Below are 19,729 nucleotides of genomic sequence, written 5' to 3' on the forward strand. Positions count from 1 at the left end.
GTTCTTGTTGGCACTGACTTTGCTTTCCTCACTGGTCACCAGCATTAACCGAAAGCCTTTGAAATTCCAAATGGAGCCTCTTTATCAGTTGAGCTCTCCCAAAGAAAGGGTGTATGTTTTTAAAAATAGACATGTTTTGTGAGGTCATGCTACTAATTTTTCTGTTTTGGTTTTAAACACTTTTATGGTCAAAAAACAATGTTACGGAGACCAGATCTATTTAGTCTCCTGCTAGCTTTGCACAAATATGGTAGCCATTAGCTACATATAGCTATTTAAATTAATTAAAATTAAAATTATTGTTCTTCAGATACACTAGCCACATTACAGGAACCCCAATAATTAGGGATGATTGGCCAAGAGTGACCAGGGAACTCTACTCAGTATTCCGTGATGGTCTATGAGGGAAGAGAATCTGGAAAAGAATGGCTGTGTGTACATGTATAACCAAGTCATTTTGTTGTACAGAAGAAATTATCACAACATTGTAAATCACAATACCTCAGTAAAACTTTAAAAAATGAAAAAAAAAAAAGACCCCAAAATCACAAGTGGTGGGTGGCTACCTTATCGGACAAGAACATATAAGTAATATTTTTATCATCGGAGTTCTGTTGGACCATATCTTTCTAACTTTGTGAGGATACAGAGTAATCAAGTATTTAGGCTTTTAGTTTTAGAAGTTTCTTATGGCTTAAGGCAGAAGTTTTGGCCGGAGATTTATTTATTCGGCATATATTTATTATGCCAAAACAATTTCCCAAGAGGTTATCTTTGTTGTGAAATATTCTTGAAGGTTTTTAACCCCTACCCCCTCCTAAATAGATCATGTAGTGACCCAGGGAGGTTACTGGGAAAAATCTAAGGCTCCTTGGAAGCCTTCAGTATTGCCAAAGGGAGGGAATCTTCTCGGTCTCAGTTCATTTTCATTCTAATCAACTAGCTGAGGACTTCATATTAATTAGATTAACGTATATCAAAGCACTTTAGGAATTCTGGGAAGTTTAGGCCTCATAGCTTCCTTTGATTATTTTTCAACATTTCTAGGGCTAGTTAGTCCTTAAATGAGCAGGCCACCATAGATTCGTTCAGGCCTAGCCTCCCTCTTGGATGAGTGCAGAATACTCAAGAACTTCGTACTTGTAGCAGGTGATCAGTAATTTTGAGCCACAAAGTTCTATCAAATCACTTTGGGGTACTACTGGTGCAGGACTAATACAACCAATAATTAGGAAATATTCAGTGATTGTGAAAAGGCTAATACTGCAGCTATTCTGATTATTGGGGTAACCAATAATAAAATAAATACTCTTTAAAAGAAAAATTCTAACTTTAAGCTTTTAAAAAATTAAAGGAAATTATTTTTAGGAGATTATAGTCTTGATTTTCATAAAAATACAAAATGAACAGATGTCAAAGATTTTATTTGGCTGATTAATTAATGAGCAATCCAGTAAAATGATACAGACAAATCATGAGAGAATCCAGAAAGCAGATGCATACATAAACTTATCAGTAATAGTGAAATACATTTGTTTAATAGATGCAAAACTGGTCAATAGCCACAGGGCAATAATCAATTACATTCCACTATACATGTACACTGCACATTTTTATAGACAACAATCATTTGCATCACTATCAATTCTCTGCAATTTAGAGCCTTGTAAAATTGTTCAAAGACAATGAAGGGCCCAAACCTGTAGAGCCAGATAACCTGGAAGGGTATGTTCTAGATCTTGCATAGTTTGTCACTGAAGACACCCAGTAATCATCTTGGTCCATTTCCAAGCCTTTTATACTTTTTTTTATGGCAAAATAAGCCTTTATCAGTTTCTCTCCCCATAGTTCTGCTCCTTTGATTTGCCTGGCCATTTCCTCCTTGTTTAAGAGATATTTGATGAGCTTTCTTTTTTGCTTGATTCAATGGAACAGTTTACAAAACATAAAGATGTACCTTATTGAAAACTCCTAAGAGACTACAGAAAAGGGTCATAGTTGGCTGAATAGCTGAAAGGAGAAGCAAAATAAAAAGATGAAGAGATGAAGTCATTGATATCATAATTTAATAGTTGCAATGGTAGAATTAAATCTCTTTGTTTCTCTTATTTCCTTAGTTCTGACCTCTTGGTTTTAAGATGCATCTCAATTTTTTTTTTTTGGTCTTTTTGTCTTTTTGCCTTTTCTAGGGCCACTCCCGAGTCATATGGAGGTTCCCAGGCTAGGGGTCAAATCAGAGCTGTAGCTGCCAGCCTATGCCAGAGCCACAGCAACACAGGATCCGAGCTGTGTCTGAACCTACACCACAGTTCACAGCAATGCCGGATCCTTAACCCACTAAGCAAGGCCAGGGATTGAATCCTCAACCTCATGGTTCCTAGATTCGTTAGGAATGAATTCCTTGGATTCGTTAACCACTGAACCACCACGGGAACTCCGAATCTCAATTTAATAACAGCTTTTTTTGGGAGAAAGAACATTTTAAAACATTTTATTTATGCTATAGCATATTATTCCCTTAATAACCAGAGTTTAAATCTAAGCCTTCTTATTGTTCTTCTGAATTACATTGGGCCATTATTTACCATGTGTGTGACATAACTTTTCATAATGCATTTTCTGATCAAAACTTTTTAGCATTTTCGTGATTGGAAAATGTAATCTTAAGGCATTTCATAGAATGCTAGTGTGTTCTCTACATTTCCATTTGATTAGTCCATTCCCATACCCCTACCCTTCACCCATAGCTAACTTCGAAAGTTATCAGGAAGCTTTTGACAGCTTAGCTCTCAAAAGGTACTAGTACTTCAAAAAGGTAATTCACCTTTTCTTGCTTTGAAAACACTGTGACTTATCCTGAGAGATTTGGCAAACTCTTCTGCCTTTAATGGTACAACTTGGCATTCAACAGACAGTTCTTTGTATGTATCCCAAGGACAAAAGATTTATCTACTAGCACAAATTAACTCCTTGCATGTGTCTTCTATTCTTGGATGCTTTGTAAACAATTTGGTTGTTGTCTTATAAGAAAATCAGTTGGTTCATTTCTCAAGTGATGAATGCTTCCATCACTTATAGCAGGTTACATCCTCCTTTCTGTTCTCTTCTGCATATGTGGTCCTCTTTCTTTTTAGTACTGTCATCATAGTATGGTCCTATCGGGCACAATTCTAGAGCCAAGTTGAAGCAAAAAACTTGATTATGGGAGCCAGCATCAGTGGAAATAAGTCAGCTGAGAGAATAAGACTAAACAGCCTAAAGTGCACTTTTCAGGCTCTGACACTTACGCAGGCAAGGGTGACAGCGTCACAACTTGCTTCTCTGTCTGAGGACCAGCTGGTTTCATTGGACATTGATTCTAAGACATTCCAATTTCAAAAAAGTTAAAATTGAAGGTGGAGAGGAACATTAATTATGTTACAGATGAGGAAATTGGCTAAATTATAGGTTGCTTAAATACATATTGTTTCACAGAGTAATGACTCTCTTTTTGTATGTGACAAATTCTTTGAAAATTTTTTCGGTTCTATTATGCTGATGTAGGTTAATCCTTTCTCTTAATAAATCAGGAAACACAGACCTGGGAACTTCAGCTTGTTACAGATTCCGTCAAGTGAACCAGTATTAGCCAAAGTTAGGGTAGCAGTTTCCAAATACCCAGTGCCTATGCATGGGGTGAGGGGGGCCCTCATGAATTCAAATATACCCACTTTAAAGGACTGTCTTAATTTTATGTTGAACTTTTCATTATTTTATGTGATTATAAAGCATTATTCTTGTTAATTTTTTTTTGCCCCCAACCCAATGTATTTACTTAGTAAAATGAAAATTTAGCAACCCTATATCTTCCTTTAATTAAAAAAAAAATACTGGAATTCCCGCTGTGGCTCAGAGGGTTAATAATCTGGTTTGTCTCTGTGGTGGTGCCCGTTTCATCCCCAGCCTGGGAACTTCCATATGCTGCGGGTGTGTGGGGGAGAGATGGAGGGGTAAACTAGAAATTGATTTTAAAAGTTACTAGTCCTTTACATGCAAAAATCTTAGACTTAATAGGCCAGAGGGCTTCAAGACAGTGTTCTCTGCATTAAGCATTTTTTCCTAGTTATTTCTTACGGTGGTTTCATGTTGGAGAAAGACCTTCTTCAACCATTCATCTCACCCTCTAAAGGGCACCTCCTGGGAGTGGGATAGACTGGGAATTTAGGGTTAGTACCTGCAAACTATTATATTTAGAATGGATAAGGAATGCAGTCCTACTGTACAGCACAAGGAAATATATCCAGTCTCTTGGCATAGATGATGATGGAAGATAATATACAAAAGGGAATGCATATATATATATGACTAGGTCACTTTGCTGCACAGCAGCAATTGGCACAACATTGTAAATCAACTATAATTTAAAATTTTTAATAAATTTTAAAAAGAGTGCCTCCCTTGTTTTCTCAACTCAAAATTATGAAACCATTTTTTTAGAAATTTCAAATAATTGGTTATCAAAAAGCAACAAGTTGCATTTATGGAAAGTCAACCTCTATAAATAAGACTACTAAGGAAGTTTTAAAAAGTTATCTTTCGTATTTTATAGTTCTGTGATTCCTCATACCTCAGTTATAAGATTTAGTTCTCTCACATTTTTCAATGAAAAAGTGTTTTCTGAAGCACAATACTTATATGCAAGCCCACAACCTATCCTACCACTGGCAGCAAGAGGAGAATTGCAAGAATTAATGGTAGTTTATTCATAGTTCAACTGCCTTTGCCTTTTCTAGCACAACAGCCCTCTCTACTACTATTCTGGTACTACAGCCTCTTATTTTTGTGTAAAGGCCTTTAATTCAGTAGATTGAAAAATGATGAAGCTACAAAATAATGCACCATGTGAGAGTCACACATTCTAGAATGTGTTGATTATCATGATTAACGTTGGGGCACTGACATTTTGTAGACTAATGTTAATACGGTAGCATTTGAGTACCACCTTTTGTGATTTTTCAAGATGGTGTACTTGTTTGTTAATGCAACCTGTGTCCTGCCATTGCAGTATGCCAGCATTGGTGACAGTACTTCATCGGGCTGGAAAGACAGTCTCAGACTCAATAAGGAAACACTTTATCAAAGGGAGTAAAAAAATGCAAATGAGCTACCTGTGGGCTCAAATTAAATTAGCCTGGAGAATTTAGAAGCAAAATCTACTCTTGCTCTTCCTTCTAGTGCGGCATTGTGGGCCTTTACACCTCATGCTACAGTCATTCAACAAATCTTTGGGACCTACTATATGTAATGCATTAGGTACTTATTTTTATTATCCTAAGATATAAATAATGAATCACTTCCCTTTGTGCCTTCAAAAAGCCTAGGAAAAGAAATGACACAGGTAGGTAGGAATTTTTTTCTTTTTTTGCGTTTTAGGGTTCACCTGCAGCATATGGAATTTCCCAGGCTAGGGGTCCAATTGGACCTGCAGCTGCCAGCCTACACAATAGCCACATCAACGTGGGATCCAAGCTGCATCTGTGACCTATACCACAGCTCACGGCAATGTCGGATCCTTAACCCACTAAGCAAGCCCAGGGATCCAACCTGCATCCTCATTATTACTAGTCGGGTTCATTAAGGCTGAGCACAATGGCAATTCCTGGGAATTATTTGTAATAGAAGAAAGCAGTGGTATGTGCTGTTGGAAAGGTAGAGATAAAATGTACCCAAATTTCAGAAGGGGGAATAGCTCTTTTCTTTTCTTTTTTCTTTTCTTTTTTTTTTTTTTTTAAGGGCCACACCTGTGGCATATGAAGTTCCCAGGTTAGGAGTTGAATAAGAGCTGCCACTGCTGGCCTGTGCCACAGCCACAGCCACAGGAATGTAGGATCTGAGCCACATCTGCAACCTACACTGTAGCTCACAGCAATGCCGGATCCCTAAACCATGGAGAAAGGCCAGGTCCTCATGGATACTAGTCAGTTTTGTTACCACTGAGCCATGATGGGAACTCTGGAAATAGCTGTTTTAATTGAAGAACCAGGAAGGTATTTATAAAGGAAAAGGAAGTGGAGCAGAACCTTGAGAAATGATTAGGATTTGAACATATGGAACCAGGTTGAAGTAGTTCCGGAAAGAAAACTATGCAAGTCAGCAATAGGAAAGGGAAATTCTGGGATATGTGTTGCAAAAGGGATTCTGGCTAGAATTGTAGGATCCATGAAGGAGAGGAGTGGGTAGAAAGTAATGCTAGATCACAGTGCAGTGGGTTGTGTTCAAGATTAAAAGTTTGGGGCTCTATTCTCGGGCCTGAGGGGGAATGTAAGGTTCTGTAAGTATAGGAATACCTGCTCATGATAGAACATCAAGACAGTTCACCTGGAGGATCTACAAATGTTGGATGGAGGAGGGAGGGAATCTGAAGTTCAGAGAATGGCTGAGAGTCATTGATGGAGTCCCTGAGACTGCATTAAAAGGAAGAATAGCCACTATGGCCATGGGAATGGCCATGGGACAATGGCTAGGAGAGGTGTCAGTGATGCAGTGTGGAGTGTTGACCATTCATTGAACAAAAGGGAAAAAGAGATGGGGAAGAGTCAAAGACTTTGATGTTTGAAGGAAATAAAAAAAGACTGGGTTTGATTGATAAGACAAAAATTCCTGTTTGAGCCACTCGAATTTGAAGTGCTGGCAAAAATCAAAGACTCAATATCCCAAGAACAATTTGCAATGCACATCAGAAATGAAGATAAAAATAAAGCCAGAGCTAGAGTTTTAGTTACTTGGGAATAATTTGAATAGAAATAATAGTTGAAGTATCTTTTTATTTTGAGAGAAGTTCACCAGAGGAGGGCCAGGAATAGGTCCATGGAGAAGACCTGCACTTAGAAGATGGAAGGGGAAAAGGATATCTCCTCTTCTCTGGGAAAAAAAAAAAAACACTCATAAGGAGTCAGAGGCAGCAGAGATGAAGGGGGCCAGGCACGAAGGGCTGAGTAGGTGGGATTAGAAAAGCCGGATCAGTCTAACAGAGGTCATTTTGTTTGCACTCTGGAAATCTTGCCTTCAGAAGAAGGAAAGATCACTGATCTATGGATCAAATGTGTATTTCCAGAGCAGAGTTCTTTAGTTTTTTCTTATTTATTTGACATTTTATTTTATTACTATTTTTGGCCACCCTGTAGCATAAGGAGTTCCTGAGCCAGGGATCAGATCCAAGCCACAGTTGCTACCTAAGCTGCAGCCACATCAACACCAGATCCTTAATAGACTGTGCCGGGTTGGGGGTTGAACCTGCATCCCAGTGCTCCTAAGATACCACTGATCCCCTTGCACCACAGCAGGAACTCTCAGAACAAAGTTCTTTAAGTCTTCATTAAGGATTTTCCCGCTATGAGCCACCTCCACCATTCACAGCCATATTGCCTCGCATTTCTAGCAACACATGTAAATTGGTGTCCTGCTGCTCATGACACTAGGATGAGCCCACTCACAAACACAGAGGTGCTCTTTCCAGGAATTCTGTGGAAGCTGGATGGGACATTAGTGATTTTGACATCTCTTTTCACCATTAAGGGGAGGTTGCAGAGCTGTGGGTCCATCAAACACTACTTCTTTCTGTATTGACCAAAGGCTGTAGACCAGGGTGTCCTAACCTGAGGTCAGGAAATATCCTTGTCAGTGAATGTAATGTTCTGTGCCACGAGCCTCATTTTTTGAGGAGGTAATTTACCTTTCACCTGCTTCTTAAAAGTATCTCTTTTCTTAAAAAGAAAGAATCACTGTAATAGTTCATACTGTTCCACAATGATGTGAGTTCCTTGAAGCCGAGAGCCTGTCCTTATAAATTTTGGTATCTTCATGATACCTCTTTCAGCCTGATGGTGCTACACTGGATGGGCTGACACAAATGATAAAATACTCCTTTTGGCTCTCTATCCTCTTAGCAGGTGCACAAACCTAGGAAATATTTTCTAATGATAATGTCCTTTACCAGTGTAACTTGTAGCTTAAAATGAGAGCTTCAAACATGCTCACTCTTTCACTTGCTTCTTTAAATAACTGTGCAGAATAGGGATTGGTATCTTCATTTCAAGAATGAGGAATCCAAAACTGAGAGAATGCACGTGACTTGTTATAAGTTATGCAACGTATATCGGCTATTACTGTCATCTTATTATCATATTTTTATGGTAAATAAAAATGCCCATAAACACAGTAGACTTGGCCTTACTTTATGAAATGCTTATTGGTTGGCAATAGGTGGGTTTTTTTTTTATATGAATGAAACCTTACTAGTTTACAATGCAATACTCATGTTAAATGCAGTGCTTTACCAACAGCTGTGTTAATGAATGACAGATACTGCTATCATCTGGTGACTTTAATTTCTTGGTCCTGTTTTAGATAACATTAAAGGAAAGGAAGGAGGCCCAGGTTTGGGTCTTTGCTGGGTAAACATGAAGGTGGCACATCAGATAGCAGTATAGTGTTGTGATGAAGACATGGGTTTTCGGACCTGACTTGGATTTCAAAGTTCCCCTAAACAATCTTACATCTTAAGTATTAAATACCAGATGTGTTTTCACTTCTCTTTCAACTTAGAAGAGCACTTGCTAAATTTCTTCCGTCTGAAACTGGAGAGAGAAAACTCATCTCTTCCACTTTTCTCTGGAGAAGACAGAGGAAGAGAGAATGCTACAGCAGTCTCCCATCCATGTTCAAAGTTGGTGGACCAGCAGCACAGCTGTGCTCCTATACCTGGCTTCTCTCCGAATGCTCATGCTATTCTGAAGCAGTGCCCTTCATCTCCCACCAAGATCCATTCTCAGCCTCCTCACATCCTGGGTTGTGAGAGTTTATATAAAGCTGAGCTTTAACTTCCTCAACAAGCAGGAATTATTGAAACCTTCATACTAAAGCAGGGGGAAGGATGTGGGGGGACTTGGAACGAAAAACTGACACCTGAAATGGAACTCAAAATGGACTTGCAAAGGGACCAGACAAAGTTCCCTGAAATTGAAATCACAAGAATTGCAAGACTATTTAGGACATTCTGACTCAAGAGCCTGTTGGAAACACGCTGCTCTTAGGTTAAATGTGTATGCACTCTGTTAACTGACTAGTGGGGGCTGTTAATGCTTCATACTAATTGAAACACAACTTTCCAAATGTGTTTGCTCAACATCACTTTTCCTGTTGTTTTAATGATCCAGAGCAAGGATTACTTGAAAGATCAAGAGCAAGGATTACTTGTTTGAATAGGCAGTTTAGCTTTGAGATGCCTACAGTGACAATGTGTGAGAATACCAGGAAAGAGGGGAGGACACCTGTCCCCAGTGTGCACCAATCAGACTATTTATGGGGAGACAGGGTGGGTGGAGAGCTGGTGTGCCAAGAGGTGGGCATATTGTTCCAAGATATCTGGGCAGTAATGCTGCTTTCTCTTCCCAAGAAAAATTGATTCAAGAATTGGATGAGCTTGATATTTAGAAATAGTCATTGAATAGAAGCACCAGTTTATTGGTATAAGCTGAAATGATAACATAGCCTGAGTGTGAAAGGACAATGTTATAGGAGGGAGGCCCCTCCCTGAACAGAGATTGTCACTGAGGACAGCAGCCTCGTAGGGAACCAAATTATAAGGAAAACCACACAAGGATGTGCCGAATCTGCTTTCTCTCTGGGTTACCGCTTCCTGTGCGTTTTGCAGCCTGGGCTGAATAAACTGGGGCTCCTGGAAGGTGTGTGTCTCATCTCTCTCCACTAGTTGGTAACCCACTTGCATGGTGCATTGTTTCTATAAACTGTAGTAAATGGGTCAAGGAGCATTTTCAAATGCCTGACTTCACTAAATCGTCTTAAACTCTGCAAATATATTTTGGTTTTCATTTTAGTTGTCCTGGACCTATGTAATTTAGTATAAGCTAGAGTAAATTGTTTCAAAGTCTGACCAAAATGTATATTGTGAAACCAAAATGTATATGAAGAAACTATGAAAATTGATAAATTAGCTTCATTAAACACTCAACCCCATGAAGGTAGGACCAAGGCTATCTTGTTTCTGGGAGAATCTTCAGAACTTAGCACTGTTATTTGCTAATGTGACTATTAATTGACTTAACAAGATCTCCCAGCAAATCCTTTAATGGGGCTTTTGTTTCAGAAACACTAACTGCATATGTTTAAAAACTTTTAGTTTGCTTTACAACTTTGCCAAGAAATTATTCTTTTTTTTTACCTTTCACTCCATTCCTCTGAGACAATTAATAATTAATATGTAAATTATTGTTCTCCAGGCTTGAAACTATTCCAACATGGCTTTCCTTGGATTCTTCTCTTTGCTGGTGCTGCAAAGTTTGGCCTTAGGGACCACTTTCACGGATGAAACTATTACTGAGTTTTCAGTGAATATGTACAACCATCTTCGAGCCACTGGGGAAGATGAAAATATTCTCTTCTCTCCATTGAGTGTCACCCTTGCAATGGGAATGCTGGAACTTGGGGCCCAAGGGTCTACCCTGAAAGAAATCCGTCATTCAATGGGATATGAGAGTCTGAAAAGTGGTAAGTGTACTTAGGTTTAATTTTTTAAGATGGTTCAATTTTTAACTTTCAACTCAGTTACGTTGCCTTATGCCTGAGGCAGCAGGATTTACAAAGGATAAGAAAGTGGTTTCACTGAGATGGTATGGGTAAAAGAAACATAGGAAACCCAAGAAAGTTCTTAATTCCTAGCTGCAACCCTGCCTCATTTAATCTAAGGAAATTATATCTATGATAATTATTGTTATTTAAATAAACCTCACTGTGATAAACTAAAGCAAACAATGATCTTTTTTTTTTTGCTTTTTAGAGCCACACCCTTGGCACACGGAGGTTCCCAGGATAGGGGTCCAATCGAAGCTGTAGCCGCCAGCCTATGCCAAAGCCACAGCAACGTAGGATCTGAGCTGCATCTTCGACCTACACAACAGCTCACGACAACGCCAGATCCTTGACCCACTGAGAGGCCAGGGGTTGAATCCACAACCTCATGGTTCCTAGTCGGATTTGTTTCCACTGTGCCAGGACGGGAACTCCTAAAGCAAACAATGATCTTGCTCTGAAGGAGTTTCCATTTTAGAGAGGCATATAATAATCAATTATCATATAAATAAATGAGAAATTACAACTGTGATGCGTGCTATAAAGAAAAACATTATTCTTTAAGAATATCAGAAATTTTTACTTAAACTGTATCTTCATTGTTTAAATAGAATCCAAGAATTTTTTTGAAACGTTGTATCATCATGAAAACTTTTTGTTTTGAAGAAAATTTCTAGCCAAAATTTATTTCATAATCACTTTGACAAGATGTAGAATTTCTGGGTTTTTTTGTTGTTTTTTTGTTTTGTTTTGTTTTTGTCTTTTTGCCTTTTCTAGGGCTGCTCCCACGGCATATGGAGGTTCCCAGGCTAGGGGTCCAATCGGAGCTGCAGCCTCCGGCCTATACCAGAGCCACAGCAACGCGGGATCCAAGCCGCATCTGCAACCTACACCACAGCTCACGGCAACACCGGATGCTTAACCCACTGATCAAACCTGCAACCTCATGGTTCCTAGTCAGATTTGTTAACCACTGCGCCATGACGGGAACTCCTAGAATTTCTGTTTTAATGTTTCCAATATACGTGTGTATTAACTCATTAAGAAGTTGAGAGCAAAAACAGTTGCCGTTGGATATTCCAGTTAGAAGCTTTTTTAAAATCTACTCAATGTAAAATTTAAAGGACTATTTTGATTTTTAAACCAGATAATTAATTTAATTCTTAATTCTGATATTATAAAATAAGACTAATTTAATTAAAGTAACCTAATTACTTTGAAAGAAAACAACCTAAATATCATTGTAGATTCTACCAAGGTAATCAATTAAAATGAAAAATAGTATCAGTTGATAATCCTAAACTGTGAACAGTTACCTTGAACATCTAGACATAGCACAAATATACTGGAACCTCCTTTCCATGTCCATGTGGGGAATAGGCCAGTGTTTTTCTTTTGGGTCCCTGTTCTATCAATCCTCCTGGCTGTGTCTTAGGACTCCTCTACTCTCTAGTATCTTCCACTGTGTTTGTTTCACTCATATACCTTTTCTTTGTCATTTTGCAGGTGAAGAATTTTCTTTCCTGAAGGATCTTTCTCACATGGTAACTGCTGAAGAAAGCCAGTATGTGATGAAAATTGCCAATTCCCTCTTTGTGCAAAATGGATTTCATGTCAATGATGAGTTTTTGCAAATGCTGAAAAAGTACTTTAATGCAGAAGTAAATCATGTGGACTTCAGCCAAAATGTAGCTGTGGCCAACTATATCAATAAATGGGTGGAGAATAACACAAATAGTAAGTCATTTGGCTCCTCTCCATCTCTAAGAGCTTAATTTAAACTCTTTTCACTTCTGAAATTATTCCTCTTCTCATTTCCTTTACACTTTTTTGTTTTGTTTTGTTTTATTTTCTATTTTTTCTTTTTTGGCTACCCCGTGGCATATGGAGTTTCAGGGCTAAGGATCAGATCTGAGCTACATCTGTGGCAATGCCAGATCCTCAATCCACTGCCCTGGGCTGGGGAGCAAACCTGCCTTCCAGCACAGAGATGCCGCTGATCCCGTTGTGCCACAGCAGGAACTTCTCCTGCTACTTTTTTTTTGGTGAGGGGGGGCACACCTGTGTCACATGGAAGTTCTCAGGCTATGGTCAAATCGGAATTGCAGCTGCCAGCCTGCACCACAGCCACAGCAACAACAGATCTGAGCTACACCTGGGACCTACACCACAGTTCATGGCAACACCAGATCCTTAACCCACTGAGCAAGGCCAGGGATTGAATCTGCATCCTTATAGTTGGGTTTGTAACCCTCTGAGCCACAACAGGAACTCCCACATGCTTGTTTTTTAACATTCAAAGAGTAAGTTAAGAACCATAATTCACCTTCATTAGTTTGAATTATTAAAAGATGTTTGTTTCCAAATTCTTTTTAAACAATTTCAGCAATCAACAAAGTCCCAGTGTTTTTCACAACGGACTTAGAAAGAAATATTTCAAGCGATAAAAAATAAGGCACAATGAGATAAATTGCCTTTTACTCATCTATTTCACCTAATCAAAAACAGTTGTTATATTTGGTAGAAAGATATCCATTGGGGAAAAGCTTGATTTGGATGACATTTTAATCATGTATATTGTTCAAGAATAAACTTCGAAATATTTCTTGAATGCTTATCCTGTGTTAAGAGTTTTATATGCATCATTGCAACTAGAAAGCGATGAAGCCTGAAATTCTGTTGTATGTTCTCCTGTAGTTTATGCAAATGTCAAGGCTACTAGTGTTATTTTAGGTAGGGCGGGTGTTTTAGATGCCCTTAGTCTGTAAGAATGTGTTTGTGTGTGTGTGTGCGTAACATTTTTTTCCTTTAAAAGTTAGATACTTTTAATTTTTATTGTAAGTTTGGTAAGGGTATAAAGTTCTTCTCAATCACTCTATCAGAAGGTAGTTTGATAACCTTTTGGTTTCCTTTCACCTTCAATTTAATATGCATTTTCATCCTTTTTTTTTTTTTCCCCCTGAATAGGTCTTTTGAAAGATTTGGTATCCCCAACGGATTTTGATGCTGTCACTCATCTGGCCCTCATCAATGCTGTTTATTTTAAGGGAAACTGGAAGTCACAATTCAGACCTGAAAATACCAGAACGTTTTCCTTCACTAAAGATGATGAAAGTGAAGTCCAAATTCCAATGATGTATCAACAAGGAGAATTTTATTATGGTAAGACATTTTGGCTTTTATTTCTCTCTTCTTTCAGCATATCAACAGATTTCTAAGAAAGAACATGAAATATTCACTATTCAGATTTCTTGTCAATCTAGTTTGGCCTCAATTCAATTTTATTGGCTCCATTTGAAAGACCTCTAATTAGATCCTGGGTGAATACTATATGGTTTGACAGTTTTCCAATATGTTTCTTAATTTATAAAATTGATCACACCTGCTGAGTTGCTTTATTCATATGAAAACATCTGACCTTGTGTTACAATGTTTTGAGTTACTCTGGAAAGTCATTCACTTTGAGGTGGTTCTTCGCAAACCATATGTTTCACCCAACTCTCGATTTGGACACCTCACCACTTTTTGAATTATTAGCATTCTTTTAAAATTTTGCTTTCAGACTTGTGTGTATATGATCAGACATATTTATTTATTCATAGGTTCACTTATTGAGAGTCTATAATTTGTCATACCAAGACAGCACTGTTAGCATTATTTTCAAGGATATTTCACTGGATTTTTCAGAAGTTTAGGATATGGATCCTTTCTATACACCATGTTGAACTTATTAATTTATTATCATAAGCAGAAATATAATTGTAAGCTAAGTATATGTTAGAACTAATCTTTTATTCTATTTAAAGGTATACTGTAAAATTAAAAGATTATAATCAGGGAGTTCCCGTCGTGGCGCAGTGGTTAACGAATCCGACTAGGAACCATGAGGTTGCGGGTTCGGTCCCTGCCCTTGCTCAGTGGGTTAACGATCCGGCGTTGCCGTGAGCTGTGGTGTAGGTTGCAGACGCGGCTCGGATCCTGCGTTGCTGTGGCTCTGGTGTAGGCCGGTGGCTACAGCTCCGATTGAACCCCTAGCCTGGGAACCTCCATATGCCGCGGGTGCGGCCCAAGAAATAGCAACAATAACAACAACAACAACAAGACAAAAGACAAAAAAAAAAAAAATAAAAAAAAAAAATAAAAAAAAAAATAAAATAAAAAAAAAGATTATAATCAGCTAAACAAAGATCATAATCAGTTAATCAAATTGACAGTCAAAATAAGAAAGGGAAACACCCATTTATTTGAGAACCAGAATATTTAATGTGATGGCTAAAGGACCTAGATCAGTTACATGAAAATATTTAGAATGAAAGCATTTTTTTTTAAAATGGGGAAATTTTTATTTTATTTATTTATTTTTATTTTTTTGCTTTTTTAGGGTCACACCCATGGCATATGGAAGTTCTCAGGCTAGGGGTTGAACTGGAGCTGCAGCTGCTGGTTTGTGCCACAGCCACAGCAATGCCAGAGCCGCAGTGCGCCTGCAATCTATACCACAGTTCATGAAATTGCAAGATCCATAACCCACTAAGCAAGGCCAGGGATCAAACTTCGTTCTCATGGATACTAGTCAGGTTCATTACCACTGAGCCATGACGGGAACCCCAGGAAGATTTTAAAGTAGTGGCAGAATCATTTGTTTTAAAGACATTTATTTACTTTTTAAAAATAGAAGCCTGGTCAATTTAGCTTAGATCACAGAACACAAAGTTGATTACCTAACTTACCTAATTACTTAATTTGGAGGTTTAAACCACCACAGATATGTTCCATAGATTGCATTTTGGCTTTGCTACCTTGTCCTGAAAATTTTAGCTGTGGTAATAATAATAATAATAATACTGTGTATTATGTGGTCAATTTTTCCCTTCTTAGAAATAACCTGGATATTGGTAAATGTGATTTACATCCAACTTTCTAATCAGGACTTTTTATTTTTTTCTGATGATATCCTTTAAATATATATCCATTTGAGATACCTCATTTAAAAATAAGTAAGTCTAGGAGTTCCCATTGTGGCTCAGTGGGTTATGAACCTGACTAGTATCCATGAGGAAGCAGGTTTGATCCCTGGCCTCACTCAGTGGGTTAAGAATCTCAAGTTGCTGTCGCTGTGGTGTGGGCTGGCAGCTGCAGCTCTGATTCAACCCCTAGCCTGGGAACCTCCATGTGCCACAGGTGTGGCCCTGAAAAGCCAAAAAAAAAAAAAAAAAAAAAAAAAAAGGTAAGTCTAGAGAACATGTTATGACAAATGTGAAACAACTCTGAGGAATCCTAAAATAAAATAAATTACGTAGAGCTGAAGATTCACCTGAATTTCAGGACCAACTTTAAATTAAATCCTCTTCTTCCCAGATACCTGAAATTCTTATATTTCGCTGTTTTGGAATAGTTATAACAAATTTAAACATTTCGTTTAAGCTTTGACATGGGCCTTTTTTCTCTTTCTTTCTTTCTTTCTTTCTTTCTTTCTTTCTTTCTTTCTTTCTTTCTTTCTTTCTTCCTTCCTTCCTTCCTCCTTCCTTTCTCTCTCTCTCTCTCTCTCTCTCCCTTCCTTCCTTCCTTCCTCTTTCTTTCTTTCTTTCTTTCTTTCTTTCTTTCTTTCTTTCTTTCTTTCTTTCTTTCTTTCTTTCTTTCTGTCCTTCTTTCCTTCCTTCCTTCCTTCCTTCCTTCCTTCCTTCCTTCTTTCTTTCCTTCTTTAGGGGAATTTAGTGATGGCTCCAATGAAGCTGGTGGTATCTACCAAGTCCTGGAAATACCCTATGAGGGAGATGAGATAAGTATGATGCTGGTATTGTCCAGACAGGAAGTTCCACTGGCCACCCTGGAGCCCTTGGTCAAAGCACAGCTCATTGAAGAATGGGCCAACTCTGTGAAGAAGCAAAAAGTGGAAGTGTACCTGCCCAGGTAAGAGGCTCCTGTGTGACTCCCTCTGACAGCACAGAGGTAAGGGTATCAGTGGGGTTCTGACTCAGAGAAACTTTTGCCTCTGCTTTTGAATTAATTTTGTCTTGTGTTGCTCTCCTATTCCTTCTCCCCTTCCTTATTCCTCTTTCTCCATCTTTTTTTTCTTTTTTTCTTTTTTCTTTTTGGCTGCCCCTGCAGCTTGTGGAAGTTCCTGGGCCAGGGATTGAACCCATGCCACAGGAGTGACCAGAGCCATAGCAATAACCAATGCCAGGGCCTAAGCCACTGAGCCAGCAAGGAACTCCTTTCCATCTTTTTTTTTTTTTTTTGTCTTTTTGCCTTTTTCTAGGGCCACTCCTGTGGCATATGGAGGTTCCCAGGCTAGGGATCGAATCTGAGCTGTAGCCCCTGGCCTACGCCAGAACCACAGCAATGCGGGATCCGAGTCGCGTCTGAGACCTACACCACAGCTCCCAGCAACGCCGGATACTTAACCCACTGAGCCAGGCCAGAAATCGAACCCGCAACCCCATGGTTCCTAGTCGGATTCGTTAACCCCTGAGCCACGACTGGAACTCCTCCATCTTTTTAAAAAGTCTTCTTTCATACTCATTCAGTCTTGCCCAGAGAGGTAGGTTCACTTCTTGATTCATTAAATACTACTTATGACGACCTAGTTTCAGATATGAGTCAATATTCTTAGCTTCTTTTTAGAAGATTTTTCAGTAGATTGTCTCTGAATACCATTTGCATTGACAGTCTTCTGTATTTCATTAATATTTAAAGTTGATAATAGCTGGAGAGAAAATAATCTTCAACTTCGTTGGCAGAAGTGCAAGCAAGGCAGGTGCTAGGTGACAAGATACAACCATAAATAGGCAGGAAGAAGCTTAAAATTCTCTGGGTGGCTGAAAGAACAAAATTGATGCAGGGCCTCAATGTTCTGACTACCATCCACTTCCTCAACCCTATCTCTATCCACTCACCACATCAAATATGTTGTAGCAGGTACTGTCCAGGTGCTTGTAATTATGCCACAGACACCATGCTCTTTTATGCCTCTGAGTCTCTGTATGTTTTGCATTGGCCTAAAATGCCCTCCTCATGTGTGTTTGCCAGATGTTTACTTAGCCTTCAGGGTACAGCTCTAGCATCAGTTCTTCAAGGAGGCCTTTCACGAACCCTGTGATGGAGCAGGTGACCCTCAGTTTGCTTCAGTTATGCACTTCCCTCTAATTACAATACATTTATGTTACCACCCACAATAAATAATACATTTTTTTGTGGGTCTTGCTTTCTTTCTGGAAGTTCTTCTAGGGTAAAGTCAGTTCTCTCTCCTACCCCACAGACACAATAAGTCTTTGCAAAAATCAAACTCAATTGAAGACATTATTCTGTCCTTGAATACCTTAAAATCTAATAGGGGAGCTACACCAGTAAACACAAACAACAAATTTATAAACCTAAGGTGTAAATTCTAGGCTACAAAACAAGACACATGAATAAATAGTCAATAAACATGTACATGTGCGGAAGTACAGTTCCACTCTTCATCCCATATTAAGAAAATTGTATAAATGTGATTAATTGCTGTGAATATTGAAGGGTGATAAATAAGATATTAGTATTAAAATTGAATTACTAAAATCTTATTAACTCATATTTATTCTAATTTTATGAATTGTCATTTAAAAGATCCATCTTGGGAGTGCCTGTGGTTCAGCAGTTAACGAACCCGACTAGTACCCACAAGGACTTGGGTTTGATCCCTGGCCTCGCTCAGTGGGTTAAGGATCCGTGAGCTATGGTTTAGGTCACAGACATGGCTCTGATCTGGCGTTGCCGTGGTTGTGGTATAGGCTGGAGACTGCAGCTCTGGTTTGACCCCTAGCCTGGGAACTTCCATATGTCAAGGGTGTGGCCCTAAAAAGACAAAAGACAAAAATAAATAAATAAACAAAAGTAACATCTTATATAAATGTTTATTTTTCCAAAAACTTTGCTGATGTTTGTTTATGTTAATGAAGGAGAGCTATTTGATATTGTAGACATTTTTGACTAGAAAGATGTAAACACATTATGTTAGTATTATATGTTCATAGTATATAGCCATATTTATAACACATATAACATGTATACATATATGTATATATAGTACATATATACACATATGTGTATATATATATATATACATGTTACATATATAAAACATTATATATATATATATATATATATATATATGGCTATATATTTCTTAGTCTACATATAAAAGTTAAGGTAATCATAACCCAAATATTATTTTTTCTTTTTGAATAAGATAGGTTGTACAACTTTATGATGATACATTTATGTAGAAAGATTTCACCATGTCTGTTCTCAAGGAGAGGTAGCCAATAAATATCTAACAAACATACCCAAGGGCTTTTTTTTTAATAAATGATCATTTATATCTACATATTTAATATGAACAATGTATCAACTCTAAAAGAACGGTTTACTTTTGAATATTAATATTTAAATTTAAATAATTTTATCAGATTTAAACTCTCATCTAGTGACCTTTTATCATTAATTTTGTATTTTTTTCCTTGCATTTTGTAAGGCATTCCTTTTGGTAATATGAGAAATTCGGCACCTAGTTAATGCCTCTCATTAAATTCTATGAAATAACTGCAGCATCTCCAAATGCCTTAGTTCTGTGAAGATGTAAAGTTATTTAGGAGTATTTTTAAAGAATTCTAAATGAAAGTTTAATAAATATCACATATTATAATTCAACCATATTCACTAGAGAATGTGACCTCCGGGTCCTGTCCACCGAGAAATTGAATGTGGCAGCAGAAGAAAATTAATTTTTATTTTCTAAGAGATACTCTTTAATTGTGAAATAGTGTTGCTTGCTTGCTCATGTTAATGCCTGTTACTATACTAGGCACAGTTAATTACCATGTATACATTTCTCCAGGAGTTCCATGAATTCTCCCTTTGCATGTCTAATGCATAGAGTGAGAGGCTAAATAGCTAGATCAGACACATTCAGTTTCTGTTTTTAAGAGATTGACTGTTTCCAAATAGCAATGCGTCAGTAATAATCAATGGAAAACTGTCTGCCCCTCCGTTTTACATTAGGACCCACTAACTGTTAAGTGAAGGTAATGATTTATAGGCAAAAACTTTGCAATAGTTGTGGCCC

At 38.0% G+C, this 19,729-nt stretch overlaps 1 protein-coding gene across 2 annotated transcripts in view; it reads left to right on the top strand.

The window, feature by feature from the left end:
* The window catches only part of SERPINI1 (serpin family I member 1), an 83,037-nt gene that overhangs the window by 36,607 nt on the left and 26,701 nt on the right, over positions 1-19,729 (top strand). For both annotated transcript variants that reach the window (XR_014824304.1, XM_001926040.8), the window contains exons 2-5: positions 10,278-10,545; positions 12,133-12,363; positions 13,594-13,788; positions 16,332-16,536. Coding sequence is in view for 1 of the 2 variants with exons in the window: in XM_001926040.8 (XP_001926075.5) it covers positions 10,296-10,545; positions 12,133-12,363; positions 13,594-13,788; positions 16,332-16,536 (881 nt within the window). In the remaining variant the exon portion in view is untranslated. The remainder of the gene's footprint in view (positions 1-10,277; positions 10,546-12,132; positions 12,364-13,593; positions 13,789-16,331; positions 16,537-19,729) is intronic.

Source organism: Sus scrofa, chromosome 13, assembly GCF_054392235.1.
Source record: "Sus scrofa isolate SSC_HxYL_T2T_F1_AM1 chromosome 13, Sscrofa_HxYL_maternal_Yorkshire_Landrace_v2.0, whole genome shotgun sequence".
Lineage (NCBI taxonomy): Eukaryota > Metazoa > Chordata > Mammalia > Artiodactyla > Suidae > Sus > Sus scrofa.